Here is a 26,134-nt window from a genome sequence, read left to right on the forward strand (position 1 = left end):
TACAGATGTTTCGCCGTTCAAACTGATGAGTGGGCACTTATTATTGGAGCGGGTCCAATGTCACTATGACAACATTACCTCGTAGTGCTCATATTCGTCCACGTCAAATGTCTCAAAGTCAAAGAATCCATGTTGCAGGGCCTGGAGAAAAGAGAGCAGAGACAGTTTAATATATATATATATATATATATATATATATATATATATATATATATATATATATATACATACACATACATACAGTACCAAAAGTTCACACACCTACTCAAAGGGTTTTTAATTTTTACTATTTTCTACATTGTAGAGTAATAGCGAAGACATCAAAACTATGAAATAATACATGTGGAATCACATAGTAACTAAAAAAGGGTTAAACAAATCAAAGTATTTTTTGATATTTGAGATTGTTCAAAGTAGCCACCCTTTGCCTTGATGACAGCTTTGCCCACTCTTGGCATTCTCTCAACTAGCTTCATGAGGAATGCTTTTACAACAGTCAAGAAGGAGTTCCCACATATGCTGAGCACTTGCTGGCTGCTTTTCCTTTACTCTGCGGTTCAACTCAATTGGATTGAGGTTGGGTGATTGTGGAGGCCAGGCCTGTGTGTGTCTCAACTGATTAATGACCAAGCAAAACTAGTGACCCAGGCAGCCCCAGAACTACATTGACCTCAAACTCTCGGTCTGCTGGGAAGCCTGAAGCAGCATCATGATGACCGATTATAATCTGTTATGGCGGAGATCAGCAAAGTGACCCCCGCAGACATTATCAGCTGTATCAAACTAAGCCATGTTGATAATTGTTGCTTAAAAGGACATGGATAGTAAAGCAATAATAAAAGCAAGATGGTATGTGGTACTGTAATTGTTGGCACGACAACATGACACGATGCGGTCGCTAAGTACGAGGCTAAATCACTAAGGATAATTATCTGTGCACTTTAACCTCTAATACACTGAGTATACCAAACATTAGGAACACCTTAATGCTTGGTGTTTGGTGTCTCCTCCCATTCAGCTACACTGATTGAGGTAGAGACATCAATAAAGGATCATAATTTTCACCTGGATTCACCTGTTCAGCCTGTCATGGAAAGAGCAGGTGTTCTTAAATGTTTTGTACACTCAGTGTATAGTGTTGGTGATGATAGGTACACAGTGAACAGTCAGCAACCAACCGAGTCAGCATCCAGCCACCAGGATCATGGTGAGCCTGAGGAGGACATGATATCACCATGCTCCTTCCCAGTATTCTATCCTACTCCACACCACTGTGTCCCTCTTGTCTAAGACCTATGACATTTGTGGCAGTGGTGTCAAATAGGGAGGGTCTGATTATAAGAGTGTGTGTGAAGCCAGTACTGCACTGTAAGAGCCATATGCTGCTGAACTGATATCGATAAGCATTAGGGGGTCGTGATTCACAACACTGTACAAGGAAGTAAATTATTTAGTGAATTTTATAGTTCGGCTCAGCGCCCCCTTCTTTTTATTTTTTTAGCTCAAGTCCTGGTGGTCCGGAAGTTTAGACTGGTTCTTTATCCACAGGAAATCAATTATCAACTGGTTTAATGGACTGGACACAGACATCACAGTTCTGGTTTCTCATGTCTAGATCAGTGACAGACTCCAAAGTCAGTATAATAGCCTAAGAGATATTTTTATTTTTATCCAGTTGATAAACCAAAAAGTGAAATAGACGGGAAGACCAGGGCTTTGTTCTTAAATCAAAACTGGTTGTGAACAAATACCCCAGCCATGAGCTGTTCACTCCCTTACCGTCGGGCAGACCGTATCAGAGCATGAGGTCTGATAGAAACCGTCTCTGAGCCTGTTAGTATCTACAAGCCATCACACTGCCGAACACTTGAACTGGACTGACCACCTGCTCTGATTCTCTGCACTTCAGCAAACATGCACTCGCACACCCACAAATGTGTAAATATTGGACTATAAATTGTAGCTTCCTGTATTATACTCATGCTAAAATGTTTATTATAGTCAGAGCCATTTACTTTATGTTCATATTCTTATATTTTGTTGTTGTTGCATTGTCGAAGGAACCTGCAGGTAAGCATTTCGTTGGACAGAGTATACCATGTGTATCCTGTACATACGACTAATAAAACTTGAAACTTCGACACTGAGCAGGCTAGGCGGTGGTTTCCATGCCAACCAGATAGACTAATAAACTATAGCATGTCATGTCACCAGTTGAGTCTTAAAGGGATAGTGCGAAACTTTGGCAATTTAAGCCATTTTTCTACTCACTGATACAATTTATTTGTGTGTGCTGTTTGAAGGAGGTTCAAATTGCAATGGCCGGTGCACATTTCAGGGAGGGCGCCGCTCCATATCAAATATCTTGGTTGTAAAATAGTTGCTATTAAGCCAAATTGACATACAGAAAGTTTACTTCCAGAAATCTGAGACCCTCCTCTCTTCGACAGGGACAAGGGGACAAAGCTTCCAAAGCGGTGTTTTTTCCTGCAACTGCATTTTGAAATGTTATACGATCAGAGCAAGTTGTTTTGCAGTCAGAGGAGAGTGGTTTGCTCATCACAGCAGCATGCCCCAGTGAAACAGGCACAGGGCAGAAGCTTTCATTATAAGAATGAGGATAATGCACTTTACTGTTTGATAAAATCAGAGTTTTAGCAGCCCCCAAAATAGGTTGTTTTGAGTGAGGTGACAATGTAGAATGTGCTCTTTCTACTTTTATAGGGAGCCTTCCCGTTTTTTACAAACCACGATCTGGGCTGAGAGTCGGATGACAGAGTCGGAAAAAGTATCTTTGCTGATGTCGCGTTTGACTTTGAATGTGAGAAACCCAGGCCGGTCCATCTTGGTCAGGGGGCCGCTGATCAGCAAAAGGCTCATTATAGTTAAGTGTAAAGAAATTGTGCAAAAAAAAGAAAACAATATTAGCAAGCCCATGGGCCGCTGGCCTTGTCACCTTTATTTATTTTTCCTTTATCAAATATTTGTGAGTGTCAATTTCGACCAGCCCATTAAAAAAAAAAAGTGCAGCCGATCTGACATTTGCCAGAATTGCTAGATGGCCAACCCTGCTCCTCACATAACACCGACATGAGCTATTCTGTTACGCATTTCCTTTCCGGTCAGGCCATTACAGGCACTCATCACACAGCTTCATATCACCATTCCCCTGTACCAGTTTAATAAGACTTGAGTAGTTTATGAAGTCTTTAGTTGAAACATTGTTGGTGAACTTTGCAACCATTTACTCGCATTTTGCGACTGTTGCGGATACAGGTATTCGGTGTGTGTCCTGTGTGTGTGTGTGTATTCATTTTTTCTCCTTCTCCCCTCCTCACAGGTGGCAATCATCATTCACTAATCAGAAGACACACCATCTCCTGTTTCCATTACCCAATCACATTCCCTTGGTTTAAAAACCCTGTCAATTGTTTTCTCGGGAGCTCAATCTCGCTGTCAATATCTCTGTAAAACAATCTCTCTGTAGTTCTCTTGTTTGTTTTAGCATCTCCAGATCACTTTGTCCCCACCTGTGAGTATTGTTTGTGTTATGGTGTTTGACGGTGGGAAAAGGGGGTACAAGACAAGTCGCCCATGGGCATACACTACCTGTAGGTAAACTTAGTTTAAAAACACTAGTTAGAACGGGGCGGACCACCCACTGTATTTTTGGTTAGTTAGCTGTATTGAAGTAGGCTAGTCTAGCTTAGGGGTATTTTTGGAAACTTTTTATTTCCTTGGGTCCAGCTCAGCCCCTTTTCCTGCCCCCCCTTTACCGTGTGTTTTCAAATAAACCCTGAGTGTTTGATGGTAATTAAGTTGTCTATGGTTTTTCATTCTCACTGATACTTTGTCACTATTACACTTTGCATGAGTTATGTTACGGGCCTCGTTACCATCCCCCCCCTAGACTGCCGGGCCAAAGGGATTCGTAACAGCGACCCGTTGACTTGGCTGTCAATAATAAGATGTAGTGTAGAGTGCAGTCGGAAAGTATTCAGACCCCTTGACCTTTCCCACTTTTTTTCCCTTCACATTTGTTACGTTATTCTAAAATTGATTCAATTGTCATCACCCCCCCCCCCCTCCCAAATCAAATCTACACACAATACCCCATAATAACAAAACCAAAAATGTTTGCAAATCTATTAAAAATAAAACTCAAATATTTTCCTAAGTATTCAGACCCTTCACTCAGTACTTTTTATGCACCTTTGTCAGCAATTACAGCCTCGAGTCATCATGGGTATGGCTACAAGATTGGCAAACCTGTATTTGGGGAGTTTTTCCCATTATTCTCCGCAGATCTTCTCAAGCTCTGCCTGGTTGGATGGGGAGCGTTGCTGCACAGCTATTTTCAGGTCTCTTCAGAGATGTTCGATTGGGTTTAAGTCCAGGCTCTGGCTGGGTCACTTAAGGACATTCAAGGACTTGTCTAGAAGCTACTCCTGCATTGTCTTGGCTGTGTGCTTAGGGTCGTTGTCCTGTTGGAAGGTGAACCTTTGCCCCAGCCCTGAGGTCCTGAGCGCTCTGGAGCAGGTTTTCATCAAGGATCTCTCTGTACTTTGTTCCGGTCATCTTTCCCTCGATCCTGACTACTCTTCCAGACTCTGCCGCTGATGCTGCCACCACCATGCTTCAGCGTAGGGATGGTGCAAGGTTTCCTCCAGACGTGACGCTTGGCTTTTAGGCCATTGTTTCTCATGGTCCGAGTGTCCTTTAGGTGCCTTTTACTGTGGCTAGCATCTGGCCACTTTACCATAAAGGCCTGATTGGTGGAGTGCTGCAGAGATGGGGGAACCTTCCAGAAGGAAAACCATCTCCATAGAGGATCTCCTTCAGAGTGACCATTGGGTTCTTGGTCACCACCTTGACAAAGGTCCTTCTCCTCAGTTTGGTTGGGCAGCCAGCTCTAGGAAGTCTTGGTGGTTAAACTTTTTCCATTTAAGAATAATGGCCACTGTGTTCTTAGGGACCTTAGATTTTTTAATTAATTTATAAAAAACAATGAAATGTTAACTCACTTTATAAAACAGAAAGGCAGAGTAGGAGACTACCCCGTTCAGACAGGGAAACAGAGTGGACAAAAAAAGCACACAAACATTTGATATGTGAACGTGCCGTGGGCACGTGCATGCAGTCTTTTTCCATCCCCTATTCTCCCTGCTAGGTCTGTAGTGTTGACCGCTGTCTGTGAGCTGCTCTCTCCCCCAGGCCTATGTTAAGTACCTTTTCTCAGTTCTCCTGGGCAGTAGGTTCCATAGTGAATGAAGCCCTCTGCCAGCCACAGTAAACAGTGAAAATGTACTACTCCTGCTCTGTACCATGTTAAGGTTTACAAAGGAAGGAGATCCCTTTAAAACCTCAAGGACCCACCCTTTTTTTTTTGTTGCCTAAAATGATTTCTAACTGCCTGCATGCAGCAAGGATATGCAATATTCTTGATACCATTTGAAAGGAAACACTTTGAAGTTTGGAATGTGAGAGGAATGTAGGAGAATATAACATTGTATTTTCTTTTACAAGATCTAAATAAATAAAAAAATATGTTTTTGTTGTATCATCATCATCTATGTACATTTGTGCGTGTGTACCACGGTTTTCGTTAGGAAAATTAGGCGCCGGACAACGTGACCTGCAAGATTTTAATTTACCAGACATTCAAGAAATTTACCGAACATCCATATGCATTGGGTGTGTACGGCTTTAGGACGTTCACCCACGGTGTTCAGAATCACATTTAGATTATGGTCATTCATCAGAATAAAAAATAGCCTCAAGTTGTAATAAAATAAAAGTATAATGACCTTATACCAAAGACCGGTTTTATTGAAAAGTTGTCTTCCTCCCCGCTATAAAAACATTTATCCTAGTAGAACAAGTTGCCGACACAGTAATACCGGAACTGTAAAATCCTTGATTTCATGCATGTAAACATCAGAAGCTTCCTCCCTTAGTTTATTGTACTCACTGCTTTAGCACACTCCACCAACCCTGATGTCCTTGCCATGTCTGAATCCTGGCTCAGGAAGGCCACCAAAAATTCTGAGATTTCCATCCAACTACAACATTTTCCGTCAAGATAGAACTGCCAAACAGGGAGGAGTCTCCCTTATAGATATTATCCTGACCAACTTGCCCTCCAAATACAACTCTACTGTTTTCAATCAGGATCTTAGGGATCACTGCCTCATTGCCTGCATCCATTATGGGTCCGCGGTCAAACACTTCTGCAAGCAGGCGCCTTTCTAACCGACCTGGCCCGGCATCCTGGAAGGATATTGACCTCATCCCATCAGTAGAGGATGCCTGGTTGTTCTTACAAGGAATTTCCTCACCATCTTAAAAAAGCATGCCACTTTCCAAAAATGTAGTACTAAAAACAGATATAGCCCTTGGTTCACTCCAGACCTGACTGCCCTCAACCAGCACAAAAACATCCTGTCGCGTACTGCACTAGCATCGAATAGTCACTGCGATATGCAACTTTTCAGGGAAGTCCGGAACCAACACTCAGTCAGTCAGGAAAGCAAAGTCTAGCTTTTTCAAACAAATTTGCATCCTGTAGCTCTAACTCCAAAACGTTTTGGGACAATGTTAAGTCCATGGAGAATAAGAGCACCTCCTCCCAGCTGCCCACTGCACGGAGGCTAGGAAACACTGTCACCACTGATAAATCCATGATAATTTCAATAAGCATCTCTACGGCTGGCCATGCTTTCCTCCTGGCTACCCCAACCAACAGCTCCACACCCCCTGCAGCTACTTGCCTAAGCCTCCCAGCTTCTCCTTCACCCAAATCCAGATAGCAGATGTTCTGAAAGAGCTGCAAAACCTGGACCCGTACAAATCAGCTGGGCTAGACAATCTGGACCCTCTAACATTATCCGCCACCATTGTTGCAACCCCTATTACTAGTCTGTTCAACCTCTCTTTCGTATCGTCTGAGGTTCCCAAAGATTGGAAAGCTGCCACGGTCATCCCCCACTCGAGACCCAAACTGTTACAGACCTATATCCATCCTGCCCTGCCTTTCTAAAGTCTTTGAAAGCCAAGTTAATAAACAGATCACAGACCATTTTGAATCCCACCGTACCTTCTCCGCTGTGCAATCCGGTTTCCGAGCTGGTCATGGGTGCACTTCAGCCACGCTCAAGAAATTAAACGATATCATAACCGCCATTGATAAAAGACAGTACTGTGCAGCAGCACCACATTCTTATCGGCAGACTCAACAGCCTTGGCTTCTCAAATGACTGCTTCACCAATTACTTCTCTGAGAGTTCAGTGTGTCAAATTGGAGGGCCTGTTGTCCAGACCTCTGGCCGTCTCTATGGGGTACCACAGGGTTCAATTCTTGGGCCGACTCTTTTCTCTGTATATATCAACGATGTCGCGCTTGCTGCGGATGATTCCTTGATCCAACTCTACGCAGACGACCCCATTCTGTATACATCTGGCCCTTCTTTGGACACTGTTAACAAACCTCCAAACAAGCTTCAATGCCATACAACACTCCTTCCGTGGCCTCCAACTGCTCTTAAACGCTAGTAAAACAAAACGCATGCTATTCAACCGATCGCTGCCCACACCCGCCCAGCATCACAACTCTGGACGGTTCGGACTTCCAAGGTGTCTGGCTAACTCTTCTTCCAGACTCACACTAAGCATCTCCAATCCAAAATTAAATCTAGAATCGGCTTCCTATTTTGCAACAAAGCCTCCTTCACTCACGCTACCAAATATACCCTCGTAAAACTGACCATCCTACCGATCCTCGACTTCGGCAATGTCATTTACAAAATAGCCTCCAACACTCTACTCAGCAAACTGGATGCAGTCTATCACAGTGCCATCCGTTTTGTCACCAAAGCCCCATATACCACCCACCACTGCAACTTATATGCTCTCGTCGGCTGGCCCTCGCTACATATTCACCGCCAGACCCACTGGCTCCAGGTCATCTAAGGCTTTGCTAGGTAAAGCTCCGCCTTATCTCAGCTCACTGGTAACCATAACACCTACCCGTAGCATGCGCTCCAGCAGGTATATCTCACTGGTCATCCCCAAAGCCAACACCTCTATGGCCGCCTTTCCTTCCAGTTCTCTGCTGCCAATAACTGGAAAGTTGGAGACTCATATCTCCCTCACTAACTTGAAGCATCAGCTATCTGAGCAGCTTACCAATCGTTGAAGCTTTACATAGCCTATCTGTAAATAGCCCATCCAACTGCCTACCTCATCCCCATATTGTTTATATTTACTTTTTTTTGCACACCAGGATTTCTACTTGCACATCATCTGCACATCTATCACTCCAGTGTTAATTTGCTAAATTGTAATTACTTCACTACTATGGCCTATTTATTGCCTTACCTCCTTACTACATTTGCACACACACCTTCTATAGATTTTTTTTGTGTTATTGACTGTACTTTTGTTTATCCCATGTGCAACTGTTGTTTTTGCCGCACTACTTTGCTTTATCTTGGCCAGGTCGCAGTTGTAAATGAGAACTTGTTCTCAACTGGCCTACCTGGTTAAATGGTGAAATAAAAAAATACATTTTACACCAAAATCCAGTATTTGTATCATTTTTGAATGACCTGGCCTGTTATTATTTGTATGAACAGTTTAATTAATAAATGACAAAACACAGCAGTTTCAAATGACAATTTAGGCCTCTCTAATTTAATTTAGCCCAACGCACTCAAGGCGGCCACACATTGAAGACGTTATAAAACTGTTGGACAATCAAATCCGATATGAAAATAAACATTTGTTAAGTCTGGTTCATTGAGAGAAAGCTTATTTTACAATGCTCTCCTGTGAAACGAGGCCAGCGCCATGCATTTAAGGTAACATGCTAATTCATATGTTTGTCATTTGAACTATCGTGGGGTCATGACTGGTGTCGTGTGATATAGTTGGGTTGTTGATAACTCTGTTTCATACTATAGGCATCCTAATGCAACTCTCCAATGTGACTAGTTGGCAACAATGTTGATACATAATACACATTATTACTCAAGTTTTGGAATGGATTGATAGACTATATACTATACATGACACAGGGGCAGCATATGTTGATCTGGCCTAGGGTGGTAGCAGAACTGCTAGGACTGGGCCTGATGAACACAATGTGCTTCTAATTTACTTGCGTTTGCAGCAGACCTTTGCCTGATCAAAGAGAACAGTTGGGAAGTAAAAACTGTCAACTCCTTGGAAAAGCTTTACGCCCATCAGCCTCGTTACTTTGTCCTCAAGGCACAATCGCGAGGCAGTCTGTCGGTTATGAAAAAATAATCTCCTCGGCGGGAACACTGGACACAGGGATAATCAACACAATTTATGCCAATTTTGCCCAGTCAGGGAACACTTAACTATAGTGCCTATGAGGACCTCACGTATTTTGCGTGAGTAAAAATAGAACACACCCAACACTAATTTCCAAGCAGATGGAGGATTTATTAGCCCATTTGCCTTTGAAGTTGAAGCACATCAACTGGTATTTCCATGAATGAATAAAAAGCATTATTTTGCAATGGATTTATTCATTTTTCTCCATACATCTTAATGGATCAGCTTTTCATACATACAATTTGTTTTTCATGTATATACAGTTGAAGTCAGAAATGTACATACACCTTAGCCAAATACATTTAAACTCAGTTTCACAATTCCTGACATTTAATCCCAGTAAAAAATTCCCTGTTTTAGGTCAGTTAGGATCACCACTTTTATTTTAAGAATGTGAAATGTCAGAATAATAGTAGAGATGTATGATGTATTTCAGCTTTTATTTATTTCATCACATTCCCAGTGGGTAAGGTGTTTACATACACTCAATTAGTATTTGGTATCATTGCCTTTAAGTTGTTTAACTTGGGTCAAACGTTTTGGGTAGCCTTCCACAAGCTTCACACAATTAGTTGGTTGAATTATGACCCATTCCTCCTGACAGAACTGGTGTTAAAGTCAGGTTCGTAGGCCTCCATGCTCACACATTTTTTCAGTTCTGCCCACACATTTTCTATGGGATTGAGGTCAGGGCTTTGTTATGGCCACTCCAATACCTTGACTTTGTTGCCCTTATGCCATTTTGCCACAGCTTTGGAAGTATGCTTGGGGTCATTGTCCATTTGGAAGACCCATTTACAACCACGCTTTACCTTCCTGACGGATGTCTTGATGTTGCTTCAAAATATCCACAATTTTCCTACCTCATGATGCCATCTATTTTGTGAAGTGCACCAGTCCCTCCTGCAGCAAAGCACGGTTGGGATGTTGACTCAAATTAAGTTAATTAGCCTATTAGAAGCTTCTAACGCCAAGACATCATTTTCTGGAATTGTCCAAGCTGTTTAAAAGGCACAGTCAACTTAGTGTGTAAACTTCTGACCCACTGGAATTGTGATAATCTGTCTATAAACAATTGTTGGGAAAATTACTTGTCATGCACAAAGTAGATGTCCTAACTGACTTGCGAAAACTATAGTTTGATAACAAGAAATTTGTGGAGTGGTTGAAAATTGTTAAATGTAAACTTCTGACTTCAACTGAAAAAAATAAAAAAAATTGCATCCAAAAGCCAGCATTTACCAGTGTGTTTTTTATTTATTTTATTTCACCTTTATTTAACCAGGTAGGCTAGTTGAGAACAAAGTTCTCATTTACAACTGCAACCTGGCCAAGATAAAGCATAGCAGTGTGAACAGACAACACAGAGTTACACATGGAGTAAACAATAAGTCAATAACACAGTAGAAAAAGAGTCTATATACATTGTGTTCAAAAGGCATGAGGAGGTAGGCGAATAATTACAATTTAGCAGATTAACACTGGAGTGATAAATTATCAGATGGTCATGTGCAGGTAGAGATACTGGTGTGCAAAAGAGCAGAAAAGTAAATAAATAAAAACAGTATGGGGATGATGTAGGTAAATTGGGTGGGCTATTTACCGATGGACCATGTACAGCTGCAGCGATCGGTTAGCTGCTCAGATAGCAGATGTTTAAAGTTGGTGAGGGAGATAAGTCTCCAACTTCAGCGATTTTTGCAATTCGTTCCAGTCACAGGCAGCAGAGAACTGGAACGAAAGGCGGCCAAGGTGTTGGCTTTAGGGATGATCAGTGAGATACACCTGCTGGAGCGCGTGCTACGGGTGGGTGTTGCCATCGTGACCAGTGAACTGAGATAAGGCGGAGCTTTACCTAGCATGGACTTGTAGATGACCTAGAGCCAGTGGGTCCGGCGACGAATATGTAGCGAGGGCCAGCCGATTAGAGCATTCAGGTCGCAGTGGTGGGTGGTATAAGGTACTTTAGTAACAAAACGGATGGCACTGTGATAAACTGCATCCAGTTTGCTGAGTAGAGTATTGGAAGCTGTTTTGTAGATGACGTCGCCAAAGTCGAGGATCGGTAGGATAGTCAGTTTTACTAGGGTAAGTTTGGCTGCGTGAGTGAAGGAGGCTTTGTTGCGAAATAGAAAGCAGACTCTAGATTTGATTTTTGATTGGAGATCGTTTTATTTGAGTCTGGAAGGAGAGTTTACAGTCTAGCCAGACACCTAGGTACTTATTGATGTCCACATATTCTAGGTCGGAACCATCCAGGGTGGTGATGCTAGTCGGGCGTATGCAGTGAACGGTTGAATAGCATGCATTTAGTTTTAGGCCACGGAAGGAGTGTTGTATGGCATTGAAGCTCGTTTGGAGGTTAGATAGCACAGTGTCCAAGGAAGGGCTAGAAGTATACAGAATGGTGTCATCTGCGTAGAGGTGGATCAGGGAATCGCCCGCAGTAAGAGCAACATCATTGGTATATACAGAGAAAAGAGTCAGCCCGAGAATTGAACCCTGTGGCACCCCCATAGAGACTACCAGAGGACCGGACAACATGCCCTCCGATTTGACACACTGAACTCTGTCTGCAAAGTAGTTGGTGAACCAGGCAAGGCAGTCATTAGAAAAACCGAGGCTACTGAGTCTGCCGATAAGAATATGGTGATTGACAGAGTCGAAAGACTTGGCCAGGTCGATGAAGATGGCTACACGACAGTGTGTCAAGTGATTAATTCTTCAGCACAGTGGCATGCTAATGAGGGCACTGGGAGAAGCACGAGCAGAGAAACAGCCAAACAGTGAATCATGGAACAAATCACCGCGATTAGAACCGAAACAGCCTGTAATTAACACAACAGGCTGCCGTCTGAGCCAACACCATACATTAGAGACTCACAGCATTACAGGACCATAACGAGGTGGGGAAATGGGTGCTTAAAGCACCAGCAAAACAGCAACGAAGGAAAGTAGGCAAGTTGTTCTGAGGGCTATATACTAGCCTATACCAGGACTTATATACATTTCATGACAATTAACAAAGCAAATTTAGATTCACCCCAAATCCTAATTTAAAATAAATGGGCACTGGAGTTTAAAATCTCCTGTAAATTTCAATATCGCCACGGATTAAGTTGTTATTCCCTGCCTCTCACAATGGGAAGAGACATTCCCTAGGTTTTTGGGGAGTGATGTAGTGGGGTAGGTGGGCGCTAGCGCCTTTTGGGGAAGATGGCAGAAAAAGCTGGAATGTGCAGAGGGATCTGAGACATTCCTGTCCGATGGGTGTTTGACAAATTTTTGTGGAATGACATGGCCAAACACACACACTGACAGACAGATTCAGCTGTAGTACGTCTCGACTAGAGGTCAACCGATTATTGGAGGACCAAAAAAGCCGATACCGATTAATCAGACGATTTGTATTTATTTATTTGTAATAATGACAATTACAACAATACTGAATGAACACTTATTTTAACTTAATATAATACATAAATAAAATCAATATAGCCTCAAGTAAATAATGAAACATGTTCAATTTGGTTTAAATAATGCAAAAACAAAAGTGTTGGAGAAGAAAGTAAAAGTGCAATATGTGCCATGTAAGAAAGCTAACGTTTCAGTTCCTTGCTCAGAACATATGAAAGTTGGTGGTTCCTTTTAACATGAGTCTTCAATATTCCCAGGTAAGAAGTTTTAGGTTGTAGTATTTATAGGACTATTTCTCTCTATACCATTTGTATTTCATTAACCTTTGACTATTGGATGTTCTTATAGGCACTATAGTATTGCCAGTGTAACAGTAGATCTTCCGTCCCTCTCCTCGCTCCTCCCTGGGCTCAAACCAACGACAACAGCCACCATCAAAGCAGTGTTACCCATGCAGAGCAAGGGAAACAACTACTAGAAGGCTCAGAGCGAGTGATGTTTGAAACGCTATTAGCACGCTAACTAGCTAGCCATTTCACTTCGGTTACACCAGCCTCATCTCGGGAGTTGATAGGCTTGAAGTCATAAACAGCGCAATGCTTGATGCACAACGAAGAGCTGCTAGCAAAACGCATGAAAGTGCTGTTTGAATGAATGTTTATGCGCCTGCTTCTGCCTACCACCGCTCAGTCAGATACTTAGATACTTGTATGCTCAGTCAGATTATATGCAACGCAGGACATGTTAGATAATATCTAGTAATATCAACCATGTGTAGTTAACTAGTGATTATGATTGATTGTTTTTTGTAAGATTAATGCTAGCTAGCAACTTACCTTGGCTTACTGCATTCGCGTAACAGGCAGTCTCCTTGTGGAGTGGAACGAGAGAGAGGCAGGTCGTTATTGCATTGGACCAGTAGAAGACCAACGTGAAAATCTGTCGTTCTGCCCCTGAACGAGGCAGTTAACTCACCGTTCCTAGGCTGTCATTGAAAATAAGAATGTGTTCTTAACTGACTTGCCTAGTTAAATAAAGGTATAAAATAGAAAAAAATATTATATTATTTTTTTATTTTAAAATCGGCGCCCAAAAATACCGATTTCCGATTACTATGAAAACTTGAAATCAGCCCTAATTCAAATCGGCCATTCTGATTAATCGGTTGACCTCTAGTTTCGACCAAGTGTTGATGCTAAGTACGTAATAAGTTCACATCATCCCATTTTAAAAGGAGGCCCTCCATTCCATGTCAAAACATGGACAGAACCTTTGCAGCTAAAAACACAGCACAAGCACTGTAAAGCTTTCTCCATGACTTCCAGCAACTAAATGGACCAGGTTTGCACACACTACACAGAAATATACAGGAAAAAAAGCCTAAGGTGGCACCATAAAGATGTTCTGGGTTTTGTTTGTATAGTTCTTATTCCCTTTTGACCACTAGATTTTCCATTAAATACAGGGAACGTTCTGAGAGATGCTGCATCTACAGGGAACGTTCTACCCAAATACTGACCTCCATGTCTGATCGGAGGAGGATTAGTAAGCCATGATAAGAACAGACCGAGGCACACACTGCCGGCACCATAAGTCCCCAGCTTAGCCACTGTGAGAGAGCGAGCGTGTGTGCCTTTGGCCATGTACCTGCAGGGAAGTGTGCCCCACATGCTGTGCCACGTGAGTCCATGCTACCTTCCTACCGCTCACCATCCCCCCCCAACAAAGTAGAACACCCTCGTACCCCATAGACTACACACAACATAGGATCCTCCACCCACCCGGACTACAGAACTCTGCCCTCAGTCTGGGATTATGGTCTTAATAATGCTAGGTCAGGATGTGCAGGCAAAGCTGTAAACAGAGACACTTCTTTAGACTGCTATGGCAGGTTTGTTTGACCATGGAGTCTCAATGCAATTTTGGTTGGATAAAATCAGGTTATTTAAGCAATAAGACCTGAGGGAGTCTGGTACATGGCCAATATACCACGGCTAAGGACTGTTCTTAAGCACGACAATTCGGAGTGCCTGGATACAGCCGTTAGCCATGGAATATTTGCTATCCTCGAGGTGCCTTATTGCTATTATAAACTGGTTACCAAAGTAATTAGAGCAGTAAAAATATATGTTTTGTCATGTTATACGATACACCACGGCTGTCTGCCAAATCAGCATTCAGGCCACGAACCACACAGTTTATAATTGGTCCTATGAGACAGATGAAAAACTTTAATTTGTAACCCCTGTCACACTGCAAGACTCATCCTAACCCATTACGTTGAAATAGGTCTAGATTTCCTCAGTTTAGGCTGACGGTGTTATTAACTTCAGGTTATGATGCATAAATACCATGTAGATGTTTGGGGTTTCAAATAATTTGGTAACTCATTCAGAATTAAGGTAATTACACATCAACATGTGTAGTTAACCTAAGGACAGAACTAAAATAAGTACTGTGTTTACATTTAGGCTACCATGGTAGTTACTGAGTAACTGAAGACCAGCATCACTTCCTGTAGTAAAGTGTTAGCTTGCCTTGGATATATAAAAAAAAGTGCTTAGAATGGTGATAGAGGGAGGAAGAGAGGGCGCACGAGGAAAGCAATCAAGATATGTTACAAAAATTATTAAAGTTCAATTTAACATTACAATTTACTGTAAATCCAATAACTCCATAAATACACACAACTCACTTTCCGGATTCCTTGTAGGCAGTCGAGAATTGTCAGGTTGTATGTGCAATTTCCAAACGAGGCATCCCTGAAAAACGAAGACATGAAGGCGTGAGTGAACGATTCATTGAAAAATGAGTGAGTGATAAGAGTGTCAAAATGAACACATCAGAGATTGGAAAAACTGGAGCCCACACATGGGTACTTTATAGGTAGAGCTATGGATGGATAATAGGGGTATACAAGGTGCTCTTTGAATAGGGTAAGCTATATATTCTCCATGTTTTCCTAAGTACTGCAGAGAGATTGGCAGAGGACAGCCAATGTAGCATCCTCATCCCCCTAGGACCATGCCTCAGGACTACCTGACATGATGACTCCTTGCTGACCCCAGTCCACCTGGCCGTGCTGCTGCTCCAGTTTCAACTGTTCTGCCTTATTATTATTCGACCATGCTGGTCATTTATGAACATTTGAACATCTTGGCCATGTTCTGTTATAATCTCCACCCGGCACAGCCAGAAGAGGACTGGCCACCCCACATAGCCTGGTTCCTCTCTAGGTTTCTTCCTAGGTTTTGGCCTTTCTAGGGAGTTTTTCCTAGCCACCGTGCTTCTACACCTGCATTTCTTGCTGTTTGGGGTTTTAGGCTGGGTTTCTGTACAGCACTTTGCGATATCAGCTGATGTACGAAGGGCTATATAAATACATTTGATTTGATAACAACCCTCCACACACACACCCATATCAGATTCAAAATAGAGCAAACATCCCCATTGCACACAGACACAAATAAGCAACCCTCTATCCAAACCTATAAAATAATGATATCATCTTCGTGGGACATGGATACCAAGAGGAATGCTCCAATAGAACCAGGCCAGGACAACATTGATGTCACCATACACTTCTCAGATGACATCCTAGATCTAGAACCCCTGATATACAGGCTGTGGGTGACACCGAGTCACCTTGGAGACAATTACAATTTGGAGTGTCTCATATTAATGGGATAGATGGACACTAAATAATAGGCCAGAGACAAAGGAGAATAAAAAAACTGTTTTCAAATAGAGCTTGAAACAGGGCTCTGTATATTCATGGTGCAAAGCGGAAGACGTTCTCCATGTTCTTATGGGGATGTTGCGTGCAGAGTTGGCCCTGAGAGAGGACACCAGACAATGTGGGAGAGATCTTTCTAGAGATATCCTTCACAAAATCCAAGCATTTGCATTGCAGCCCTATTTGGCCTAGCCAATAACATAGTTTGTCTCAAAAACACATTTACGCACACACAAACTGAATGTACATTATGCGCAAGTTTACTTGATTCCTCATTTCATATGCATATTGTAGATGGCAGAAAGAATCTGGGTCAAAGTCAGCTGTTGTGTTCCCTTTCCACTCTTGGAGTGAAGCTGCAGGCTGTGAGCGTTCTGCTACTGACAAGAGCATCAACATGAATGGGAGAGTTTCAACCAAGAACCTTCAAGAGGCCACCTACACAAAGCAGTGCGGCAGAAGCATGAGGAGCTCAGTTACCGTGACACCACACACAAACAGAAAAAACATTTGTGCATGTGTGTGATTATATGCCACAATGTGTTGAGTCTCTGTATCGTAATGTGTATCAACGTACTACTGTGCATGTGTGAGTCAGTCCGTTTCCCTGTCATGACAGTGTAGCAATACCATCTCAAACTCCAGTCTGCACACAGCTAAAATAAGTCAACCACTAATTAGTAGGTCTGTGATGATACCAGTACCGTAATAGTTTTTCCATGTAAAAAATTAAAACACAAAGCAGGTCAAACTCCTTGGTCCTTTAAAAACCTGCAGTATGTACAATATTGTGTTATATAGCTTGGAAAATAAATACATGTGACTCTGGATGACAAAATAATGATAATTGTTGCCAACATTTGGGCCGTTTCTCTAAACAATTCAAATCCGCTTCGTATTTTATTTCCTTGCCACAATACTAGTGAATATCGCAATACAGGTATTGTCCCTGCCCTACTAATTATGGGAGCTGAGGATCGGGTTACAGTCTGTACCTCCATCACCCCCTCCCTCCATCCCAGCTTGCTAACATTCTAACCACACTGACTGACCCTCTGAAGGGAACCACTGGGGAGAGATGGAGGAAAAGTCAAGGTCAAAGGCCCAGTTAGAAATAGACTTTCTAAAAGTAGCTCAGAGATATCCATCAAACCCAGTTGAAAATGAAACTAAAAAAAAGTGCTGGCTTCGCAGAGTGGAGGGAGGAGGGTTGGTCCAGCCTCTTTGCACAACTATGTAAAACGAGGCCTATATGCTGTAGTTTAGTTGGGAATGAACACACAGCTCTTAAAGCAATTCAAATTGCTGTTTGACTTTAGTCGTTTGTGTTCGTAATTCCTCAAGCTACCACTGGGGGAAATGAAATGAACATTGCAGTTTAAAGTGATGGACTAGAGAGCCTAATAATGGAATGATGAGAACGCCATCCCCTTCTTCGCCCTTCTCCCCTTGTTCATTTTTCATCAATTTCAACATATTATGCAAGTGCCATCCCATTTGCTAGAGGCCCATTACAACTGGTCAAGTAAACTGTCAAAAGCTCCATTCTCTCTCCAAACAAGCAGGCAGGTTGAGACAAGCCTGCAGGGCCAATACCTGTCACTATCATAACTCAAGCCAACAATACCCAAATCAATCCTAGAGCCTGGCTGCCAACCCGTGTCACAGGGCAATGAATCACAGTCTTTGTGGACAAGACAAGCAAAGAAAGCAGTCATACAGGTTAATTTAGTGGCAGAGAGTGGCAGAGAGTGGGTAAAACATTGACACGCCTTCACTTCATTTACCAGACGATGTAACCTCGCTCCTCGTCCCTTTCCCGCAACACATTAAATGTTCCCCTCCACCCAAATTCCTGACCTCCATGTGAAGTTGGGTTGGAATGCCGATGGGACGGTGGTCATGAGGGTGTGACTCACTCCACAGTTCATTAGGAAAGAGCTGGTGAGATAAGGCTATTTGCTACAGACACGACTATAGCCTCGTTCCTGGTATTTGTTCAAGGAAAAAGGTCAAACTAACACAGGTGAACAATTGCAAAAACAATCCTAACCAATCCTAAAATGATAGCTTGGAAAACAGTAGCCCCATCCTCATAATTCCAAATTAAAGATCTAATCCAGCTATCTATTCTAAACAGTCCACTCCATCCAGATGCATGAAAACTGTTTGTTTGTGTTATGACGAGACAAACAAACCAGGCTAACATCAGGATTAAACAACGTGTGCACGTAACAGCGGTGTGAGTGATATAACATTCTTGTTTATTCCCGTCACCACTTTGACTCCTCTGAAATGTCGTCCAATCCTATTAAAAAGTGTGAGTCCGCTGATCCACAATAGGCATAGATATCTTATGCTACGGGAAAGCAGATCAGTCCATGTTATGCTCGGGAGAGAGTGGTTGGAATATCCAGAGTAAAAAAAACAAATGTGTGTTCTGTTTCAGAGTAGGGCAGATCTAATAACTGAAGAAAATGTTTTGGCTAAACTTGTAGGATATAGAAAATGTTTCGTCATTGTCACAAACCTACCTGGGAAAACTACAGACCGTACTATATTAAGTATAATTACTTTCCGAGAGGGCATCGAATCTGTTTTTTCAGGTCTAATACCTGACCTGGTTGAACGACATGAGACACTCCGGAAGTTATTTGAGCCTCATAGGTAATACGTCGTCATTATGTACACATACAGTAGCAGTCAAAAGTTTGGACATACCTACTCATTTAAGTCTTTTTCTTTATTTTTACTATTTTCTACATTGTAGAATAATAATGAACACATCAAAACTATGAAATAACACTTGGAATCATGTGGCAATTTTTATTTAACAAGGAAAGTCAATTAAGACCGAATTCTAACTTACAATGACGGTCTACCCCGGCAAAACCCAAATGACGTTGGGCCAATTGCGTGCCACCCTATGGGACTCCTAAGCACAGCTGGATGTGATACAGCCTGGATTCGAACCAGGGTCTGTAGTGACTCCTCTTGCACTGAGATGCAGTGCCTTAGACCGCTGCGCCATTCGGGAGCCCAGTTCCATATATTTGTATTTGTTTAACACTTTTTGGGGTTACTACATAATTCCATTAAATAATATGTTAATTCATAGTTTTAATGTCTTCACTATTATTCCACAATGTAGAAAATAGTAAAAATAAAGAAAAACCCTGGAATGAGTAGGTGTCCAAACTTTTGAATGATACTGTATACACACAGGCCCAATCTACTGTAAGACACACATCCTGTTAATAAGAGGATGAAGACACAGAGGGAGCTGTGACCCGGGTCTTTGTCGTCAGGTGGAGCTGTGACCCGGGTCTTTGTCGTCAGGTGGAGCTGTGACCCGGGTCTTTGTCGTCAGGTGGAGCTGTGACCCGGGTCTTTGTCATCAGGTGGAGCTGTGATGTAAGGCAATTAGCCAAGATGTGCTTCCTAGACAATTATCAAATGATTGTTTCTGTGGTTAGAAATCATGCTGCTGTGTGGTAGAGTGGACATGGCTGTTTTGGTATTACCTGAAGGGAAGATATGAAGCATTGGAGCCTGAGATCAGAGCCCTGTAGGCATCCTCTGGGGTCTTCTTTAGGTAGATGACCTGGTAGATAGAAGAGAGAGAAGAGAAAGACAAAAAGAAAGAGCGAGAGAAAGAGTAAGAGAGAGTAAGAGAGAGCGAGACAGAGGAAGTGTGAGAGAACGCAGTTAGTAAACCATGGCTTGGAATCACTGAAGCCACAGTTCCTTCCCTCATTTTGGTAATCCTTCAGCTTCCTGATTTACTCTGGTTTTGAAAATATTTGTTCTTATAGCACTAATATAAAACAGGGGATGTAACAAGGACAGGTAATATAACAGGGAAAGGGAGACACGGTGTCACATGAGATTCCCCAGGCATCAGCCTAAATAGGCCAGTAAGGGGCCAGACGACATGGTCACAGCACCACAAGCTCTCCAAATGGAAGCCATACATAAACACACGGTAGCCAACTCATATCCATCCACGAAAGTGCTGCTCTCCCAACCCCAGGTCAGAAAAGCAGGGCTCATCTGAATCAACACCTCGGCATCCCACATCCATACAAGGAGTTGTAACGACAGAGAGTGGAGGGCAGAGACAAGCAACACGTCTGCTATTTCATTTCCACTGAAGATGTAGAGAATTAAGCAGAACTATGAACAAAGTAAACGAAGAACGTAAACAAACCCTCTGGAAATAACGAAACTGGTCTCAGAGCATGACATATTATTCTATACGTAAATCCCGGACACTACATTTTAAAAAATATATGAATTCAACATGTAAAGTATTGGTCCCATGTTTCATGAGCTGCTATAAAAGATCCCAGAAATCATACACACAAAAAGCTTACTTCTCTCAAATGTTGTGCACAAATTTGTTTCCATCCCCAATAGTGAGCATTTCTCCTTTGCCATGAGAATCCATCCATCTGACAGGTGTGTCATATCAAGAATCTGATTAACAGCATGATCGTTATACAGGTGCACCTTGTGTTGGGGATAATAAAAGGCCACTCAAATGTGCAGATGTCACAGAACACAATGCCACTGATGTCTCAAATTCTGAGCGAGAGCGCAACTGCATGCTGACTGCAGGAATGTCCACCAGAGCTGTTGCCAGAGAATTGAATGCTCATTTCTCTACCATAAGCCACCTCCAAAATCATTTTATAGAATTTGGCACTAAGTCCAACCGGCCTCAACTGCAGACCACGTGTATGGCGTCATGTGGGCGAGAGGTTCGCTGATGTCAACGTTGTGAAAAGAGTGCCCCATGGTGGCGGTGGGGTTATGGGCAGGCATAAGCTACGGACAACGAACACAATTGCATTTTATCGATTGCAATTTGAATGCACAGAGATACCGTGATGAGATCCTGAGGCCCATTGTCGTGTGATTCATCCGCCGCCATCACCTCAACTTTCAGCATGATCATGCTGTGATCAACAGATGCATATCTGTATTCCCGGTCATGTGAAATCCATACATCAGGGCCTAATGAATTTATTTCAATTGACTGATTTCGTTATATGAAATTTAACAGGTCCGACCAGCCCTGGTGTGAAAATGTTGAATGGAAGATTTGTCTTGACTAGGAGGCTTGTATGGGAGAGTGGGCTTGTGTATCAGTAGGTCTGGTGACATGGAGGACAAGCAGTGCATGAAGCCTGTGTCCTCTCAGCAAATAGAACAGAGCTTTGTTATTGCTGCTCCCACTTCATGAAATATTCACCAGTCAGACAACTGGATACTGCTGAAATGCACCAGCTTAAATTCTACTGCTGGTGTCTGTGTGTGTGTTGTCCCACGTGACACAGAATTTGGAGTCCCACAAGGACAGCTGTTCGTCCCACACATATAATTCTCTTGGGTTCAAAGCGGGTCATTTGTATTAAAACATCTGTAACAAGAGCAGGCCCAGGAGGACTCAACAGAGCCCACACAATCACCTGACCGGATCAATGTAGACCCACTTGGAGAGAAAACAACAGGGAGGAAAGCCCTGCCACCTTCCCTGCATCTTCTCTCATTATTAAAGACAACACAATCCCCCTAGGCTAAATAGCTAGACACAAAGCAGAACAGAGGTTACAACATTGCAGACAAACCTCACATCCCATCTAAATGGATAAACGCAGTTCGTCAGGCTCGATATTGATTTCTGAATGCTATGTCCTCTGTGTGCATTTGTGAGCCAATGACTCGTGCAGAGGGAAGAAATGATATGGCCTGGTTTTGAAAGAGGTGCTGATATTTCAGTCATTGAATGGGGAGTTAATCTTGGGCTTCGGGTCAGGGTTCAGGCTAAATTTAGCGGAGCGCTTCGCCTTGTGCATCTACCCTTGAGAGATTGTCTAAGAAGGAATAAATGACAGCAGCTTTAATAGGGTCACAGTGACAGATTAGACACACCATCAATGCAATTCAACTCCCACAACCCACAAGGTCATCAGTCTCCTATTGGCCAATACAGGAAATGTAAAGGGAAAAGTGACAGGATCTATTTGGTGTGTGGATCAAATCCTATTTTTGTTTGGAAAGCGCTGTACATACATTATTTCTAGTATGGACAGACATTGACAAGCATCTGATCATGTGTCAATATGGCTAGTGTCTAGACTAAACTAGCATGTGAACAGTTGTGCATAGGATAGCATGATGTACAGGGTTCAGTTCAGGGGTGGGTGTGTTGGGGGGGGGGGGGGGGGGGTATTATGGCATGCAACTGTCCTCCTGCCACTGTCAACCAGGATTAGAAACCAAATCCAGATTATAATCCAGCAAGGCCCCTGCTGTAACGACGCTTCAAATCTCATCCCAGAGCTATGAGACTGGGGCCCTGCCTGGGTTGGCTAACAAGACCACCGTCCTTATTCAATCCAACCCTGGTCATTATAAGAATATACTTTGGGATGTATATAGACTAGCTAGTTAAGAAAACCATGTTAACTGTGAGAAACTCAACAACTCATTTTACTAATCACTGTCATAGCCATTAAGGGCCAAAACCAGAAGGGCTGACATAGCCTATATCATGTTTCTAGTCCAGGCAGGGCATCACAATGGAAAAATATTCAGAGAAGGGCCTTACATTACATGCAAAGTATGTCATGACAGTTGCTGTTCCTCTGTCTGTTCCCTTGGGGTAAGGACTGGGCACAGTCCACTGAGTAAATACTAGTGACCCACATTGCCTGAGAAGATCATCATGCCATTGCCGGGCTCTGTCATAAGGCATGTCCTCATCATAGCATAACAACAGAAGAACCGGATAAATCCCCTCATTTACTGCCATGTGACAGAGCGGCCAGCTGGCAAGAGATGCCGTCACACATTACAGTCAAGGCTGGTATCTGACTGGGAGTGAAAGGACAGCCTTCAACCATGTCTGGCAGCAAGGGACCAAATGAATAGGGACTAATGCAACAGGAGCTGCTGGGCATTCAAAGGGGGCAGGAAGATGGAGTCACTGTGGCAGGACAATAGGGCTGTCTATAGCAGCCCTCTCCCATCCGTTTCTCCAAGAGTCAGAGAGAGACCTGGCTGGAAGGGGTTGTGCCACCTTAAAAGGAAATCAGCACTGACTGAAAGAAGCCCTGAAAAAAAGGCCTGGGTAGACAATACTGCAGATACAACAAAAACAACACACTAGGGGAAAAGTGCATTGGGGCCATCTGGGTACATTGACACTAATGCAAAATGAGTTGAGCTGCATTTTGTTGAGGGGTGCAGCATGACGCAACGGCCCAATATAAGCTTTTTTTTCTCCTTGCCTAACTTCCTTCCCTGCAGAGAGAGGTAGATAGAAGGCAATACTCACAGCATAGGCAGCGATTAAAACAGCAGCATTAGCCCTTTTCCGCTGGTCAAAGCTGGTGTAGTGCACGATTCGCTTTCTGGTCAGTGTGAACGACTGCAGACAAACGGAGAAAAAAAAACATGTGAGAAAAAAACTGAATCACATTCTATTTAGAACCTCTTCACATTAGAGCCATTTAGATTAGAATAATTGATAAAGATATGCACAAACACTGGATGAGTCACAGCAAACTCAACTAAACCACGTGGAAACAACAACAGTTAGGTGACCAAAGGTTGTACAGTACTGTGTATGATGTATTTCTATCTAGTTTAGAAATACACTAGTCCTATAAATACTAGTGTTCATGAAACATACAGAAATCAACGATCAACTCGGCAGCCTCCTATTTTGAACTCAATAAGAAAGACACAAGAAGGTGGCAGTTTTGGGGCTAATTAATAGACCTAAAGACACATCTGGTTCTGGCTTGTATATGATATTACATTAGGCTACATTATTTGGACAGATGCAGATAGACGCTGTGGCAGCTGCTGCTCAGACGCTCAGGACACCACCGATCCGCTAGGGTTGCAGGAAGAGGAGCCGCTGGCAGATGGGCTGCCGGGGTATGCCGCTGTCAGTGTTCTCGTTCAGAATCACTGCCCGAGTCGGCCAAAGCACTCAGAAGCAGCACAGGCAAGCTAGAAGATAGACGCATCCATCCATACACACAGTCACTGCTACACGGGGCTAATCAGCAATATGAGGAACAGCATGCTTGAGTCTCTAGTCTAATTGAAGTTTGGCATGGAAATGAAACCACAAAGGCTTGTAAGGACAAACCCAGTCCCTCCCATCACGCAAATTATGTTTACAGGGGTGGATCCCAAAATACATGTGTAAAGTGATAAACTAATTAGGTCATGTGCTAGACATTTTATAGTTATAAAGTAGCATGTTGCTTTTTTTCCCTCCTTTGACAAAACAAAAGCTGATTCAAAGGGGATGTGGCAGATTTCAAAACTCTTCCACGAAGGACTATCCTCAATGAAAAGGTGTCTATCGAGGAGGGGAGGTCACTTTGACCGGTTTCCTGGTCACAGAGAAAAGAGGCAAGAGAGAGGGTGGAGGATGGACTTTTGCCCAAATGAGAAAAATGCCAATACCATCATCTCGGCCTGAGGGAAGCAACCTACAGTGGGGCAAAAAAGTATTTAGTCAGCCACCAATTGTGCAAGGTCTCCCACTTAAAAAGATGAGGCCTGTAATTTGCATCATAGGTACACTTCAACTATGACAGACAAAATGAGAAAAAAAATTCAGAAAATCACATTGTAGGATTTTTAATGAATTTATTTGCAAATTATGGTGGAAAATAAGTATTTGGTCAATAACAAAAGTTTTCCACCATAATTTGCAAATAAATTCATTAAAAATCCTACAATGTGATTTTCCGGATTTTTTTTCCTCATTTTGTCTGTCGTAGTTGAAGTGTACCTATGATGAAAATTACAGGCCTCTCGTCTTTTTAAGTGGGAGAACTTGCACAATTGGTGGCTGACTAAATACTTTCTTGCCCCACTGTAGTTCTTGCATTCAATGGCAACAATATGCTAGTGTTCATAGGAAGAAAATGCTTTATCACAGAAAAATGTAGCCTACTATCAGTGTTTCCAATACATTGACGGCTATGAGCAATAGGACATAGCCTACAATGCACTGTGGGGGAAATAGACCCAATCTGCTCTAATACTTTCACTTTATACGTAAAATACTTCAACAGACTAACGAACAAGGCTTCTAGAGGATGTAGGCCTCTGGGTCAGGGTTAAAACAGGTGAACTGCATCGCTAAGCAGGTTAAGCCAGACCAACCGGAAGCCAGGCCAGACACAAGCATGAGTGGTGAGAGGATGTGGAAATAGGGTAGGTGAGTAGGGGCAACACATATCAAATGGGCTCTGTACGCCCCAGATCAAGTTCCACAGGTGTGGGATGTTCACATCCTCCAAACGGTGTCATTTCTTAAATCAGGGTTGTCCACTTTTCCTGTAATTTTTTTGACATCTCAGCTTTCATGTACCAGATCCAAACCAATGGAGGTTCAAAGGAATGCTGTCCCTAAGGCAACACACTATTGACAACAAACACTGGAGGGCAAAGCGTGGTGGCGTGGACGGGGAGGGAGGGAGAGACAGCCATAAAAACATCATGCTTGCTTGAGACTTTACCTTCAACACTGACCAACACCCACATATGACAGATCTACAGATCGTCTGCTTCAACGGAAAAATG

The 26,134-nt window shown here is 42.7% G+C and overlaps 1 protein-coding gene across 10 annotated transcripts in view; it reads right to left on the reverse strand.

Moving 5' to 3' along the window:
• Positions 1-26,134, reverse strand: part of LOC110488740 (dual specificity protein phosphatase CDC14AB) — a 68,679-nt gene that overhangs the window by 31,892 nt on the left and 10,653 nt on the right. For 7 of the 10 annotated variants that reach the window (XR_005037003.1, XM_021561531.2, XM_021561364.2 and 4 more), the window contains 5 exons: positions 26,071-26,115; positions 23,859-23,951; positions 20,038-20,117; positions 15,473-15,539; positions 79-141 (listed from right to left, as the gene is read on the reverse strand). Coding sequence is in view for 9 of the 10 variants with exons in the window: in XM_021561531.2 (XP_021417206.2) it covers positions 79-141; positions 15,473-15,539; positions 20,038-20,117; positions 23,859-23,951; positions 26,071-26,115 (348 nt within the window). In the remaining variant the exon portion in view is untranslated. The remainder of the gene's footprint in view (positions 1-78; positions 142-15,472; positions 15,540-20,037; positions 20,118-23,858; positions 23,952-26,070; positions 26,116-26,134) is intronic. The other 3 variants (XM_021561608.2, XM_021561448.2, XM_021561284.2) reach the window with 1 other exon arrangement.

The sequence above is a fragment of the Oncorhynchus mykiss genome, chromosome 1 (assembly GCF_013265735.2).
Source record: "Oncorhynchus mykiss isolate Arlee chromosome 1, USDA_OmykA_1.1, whole genome shotgun sequence".
Classification (NCBI taxonomy): Eukaryota; Metazoa; Chordata; class Actinopteri; order Salmoniformes; family Salmonidae; genus Oncorhynchus; species Oncorhynchus mykiss.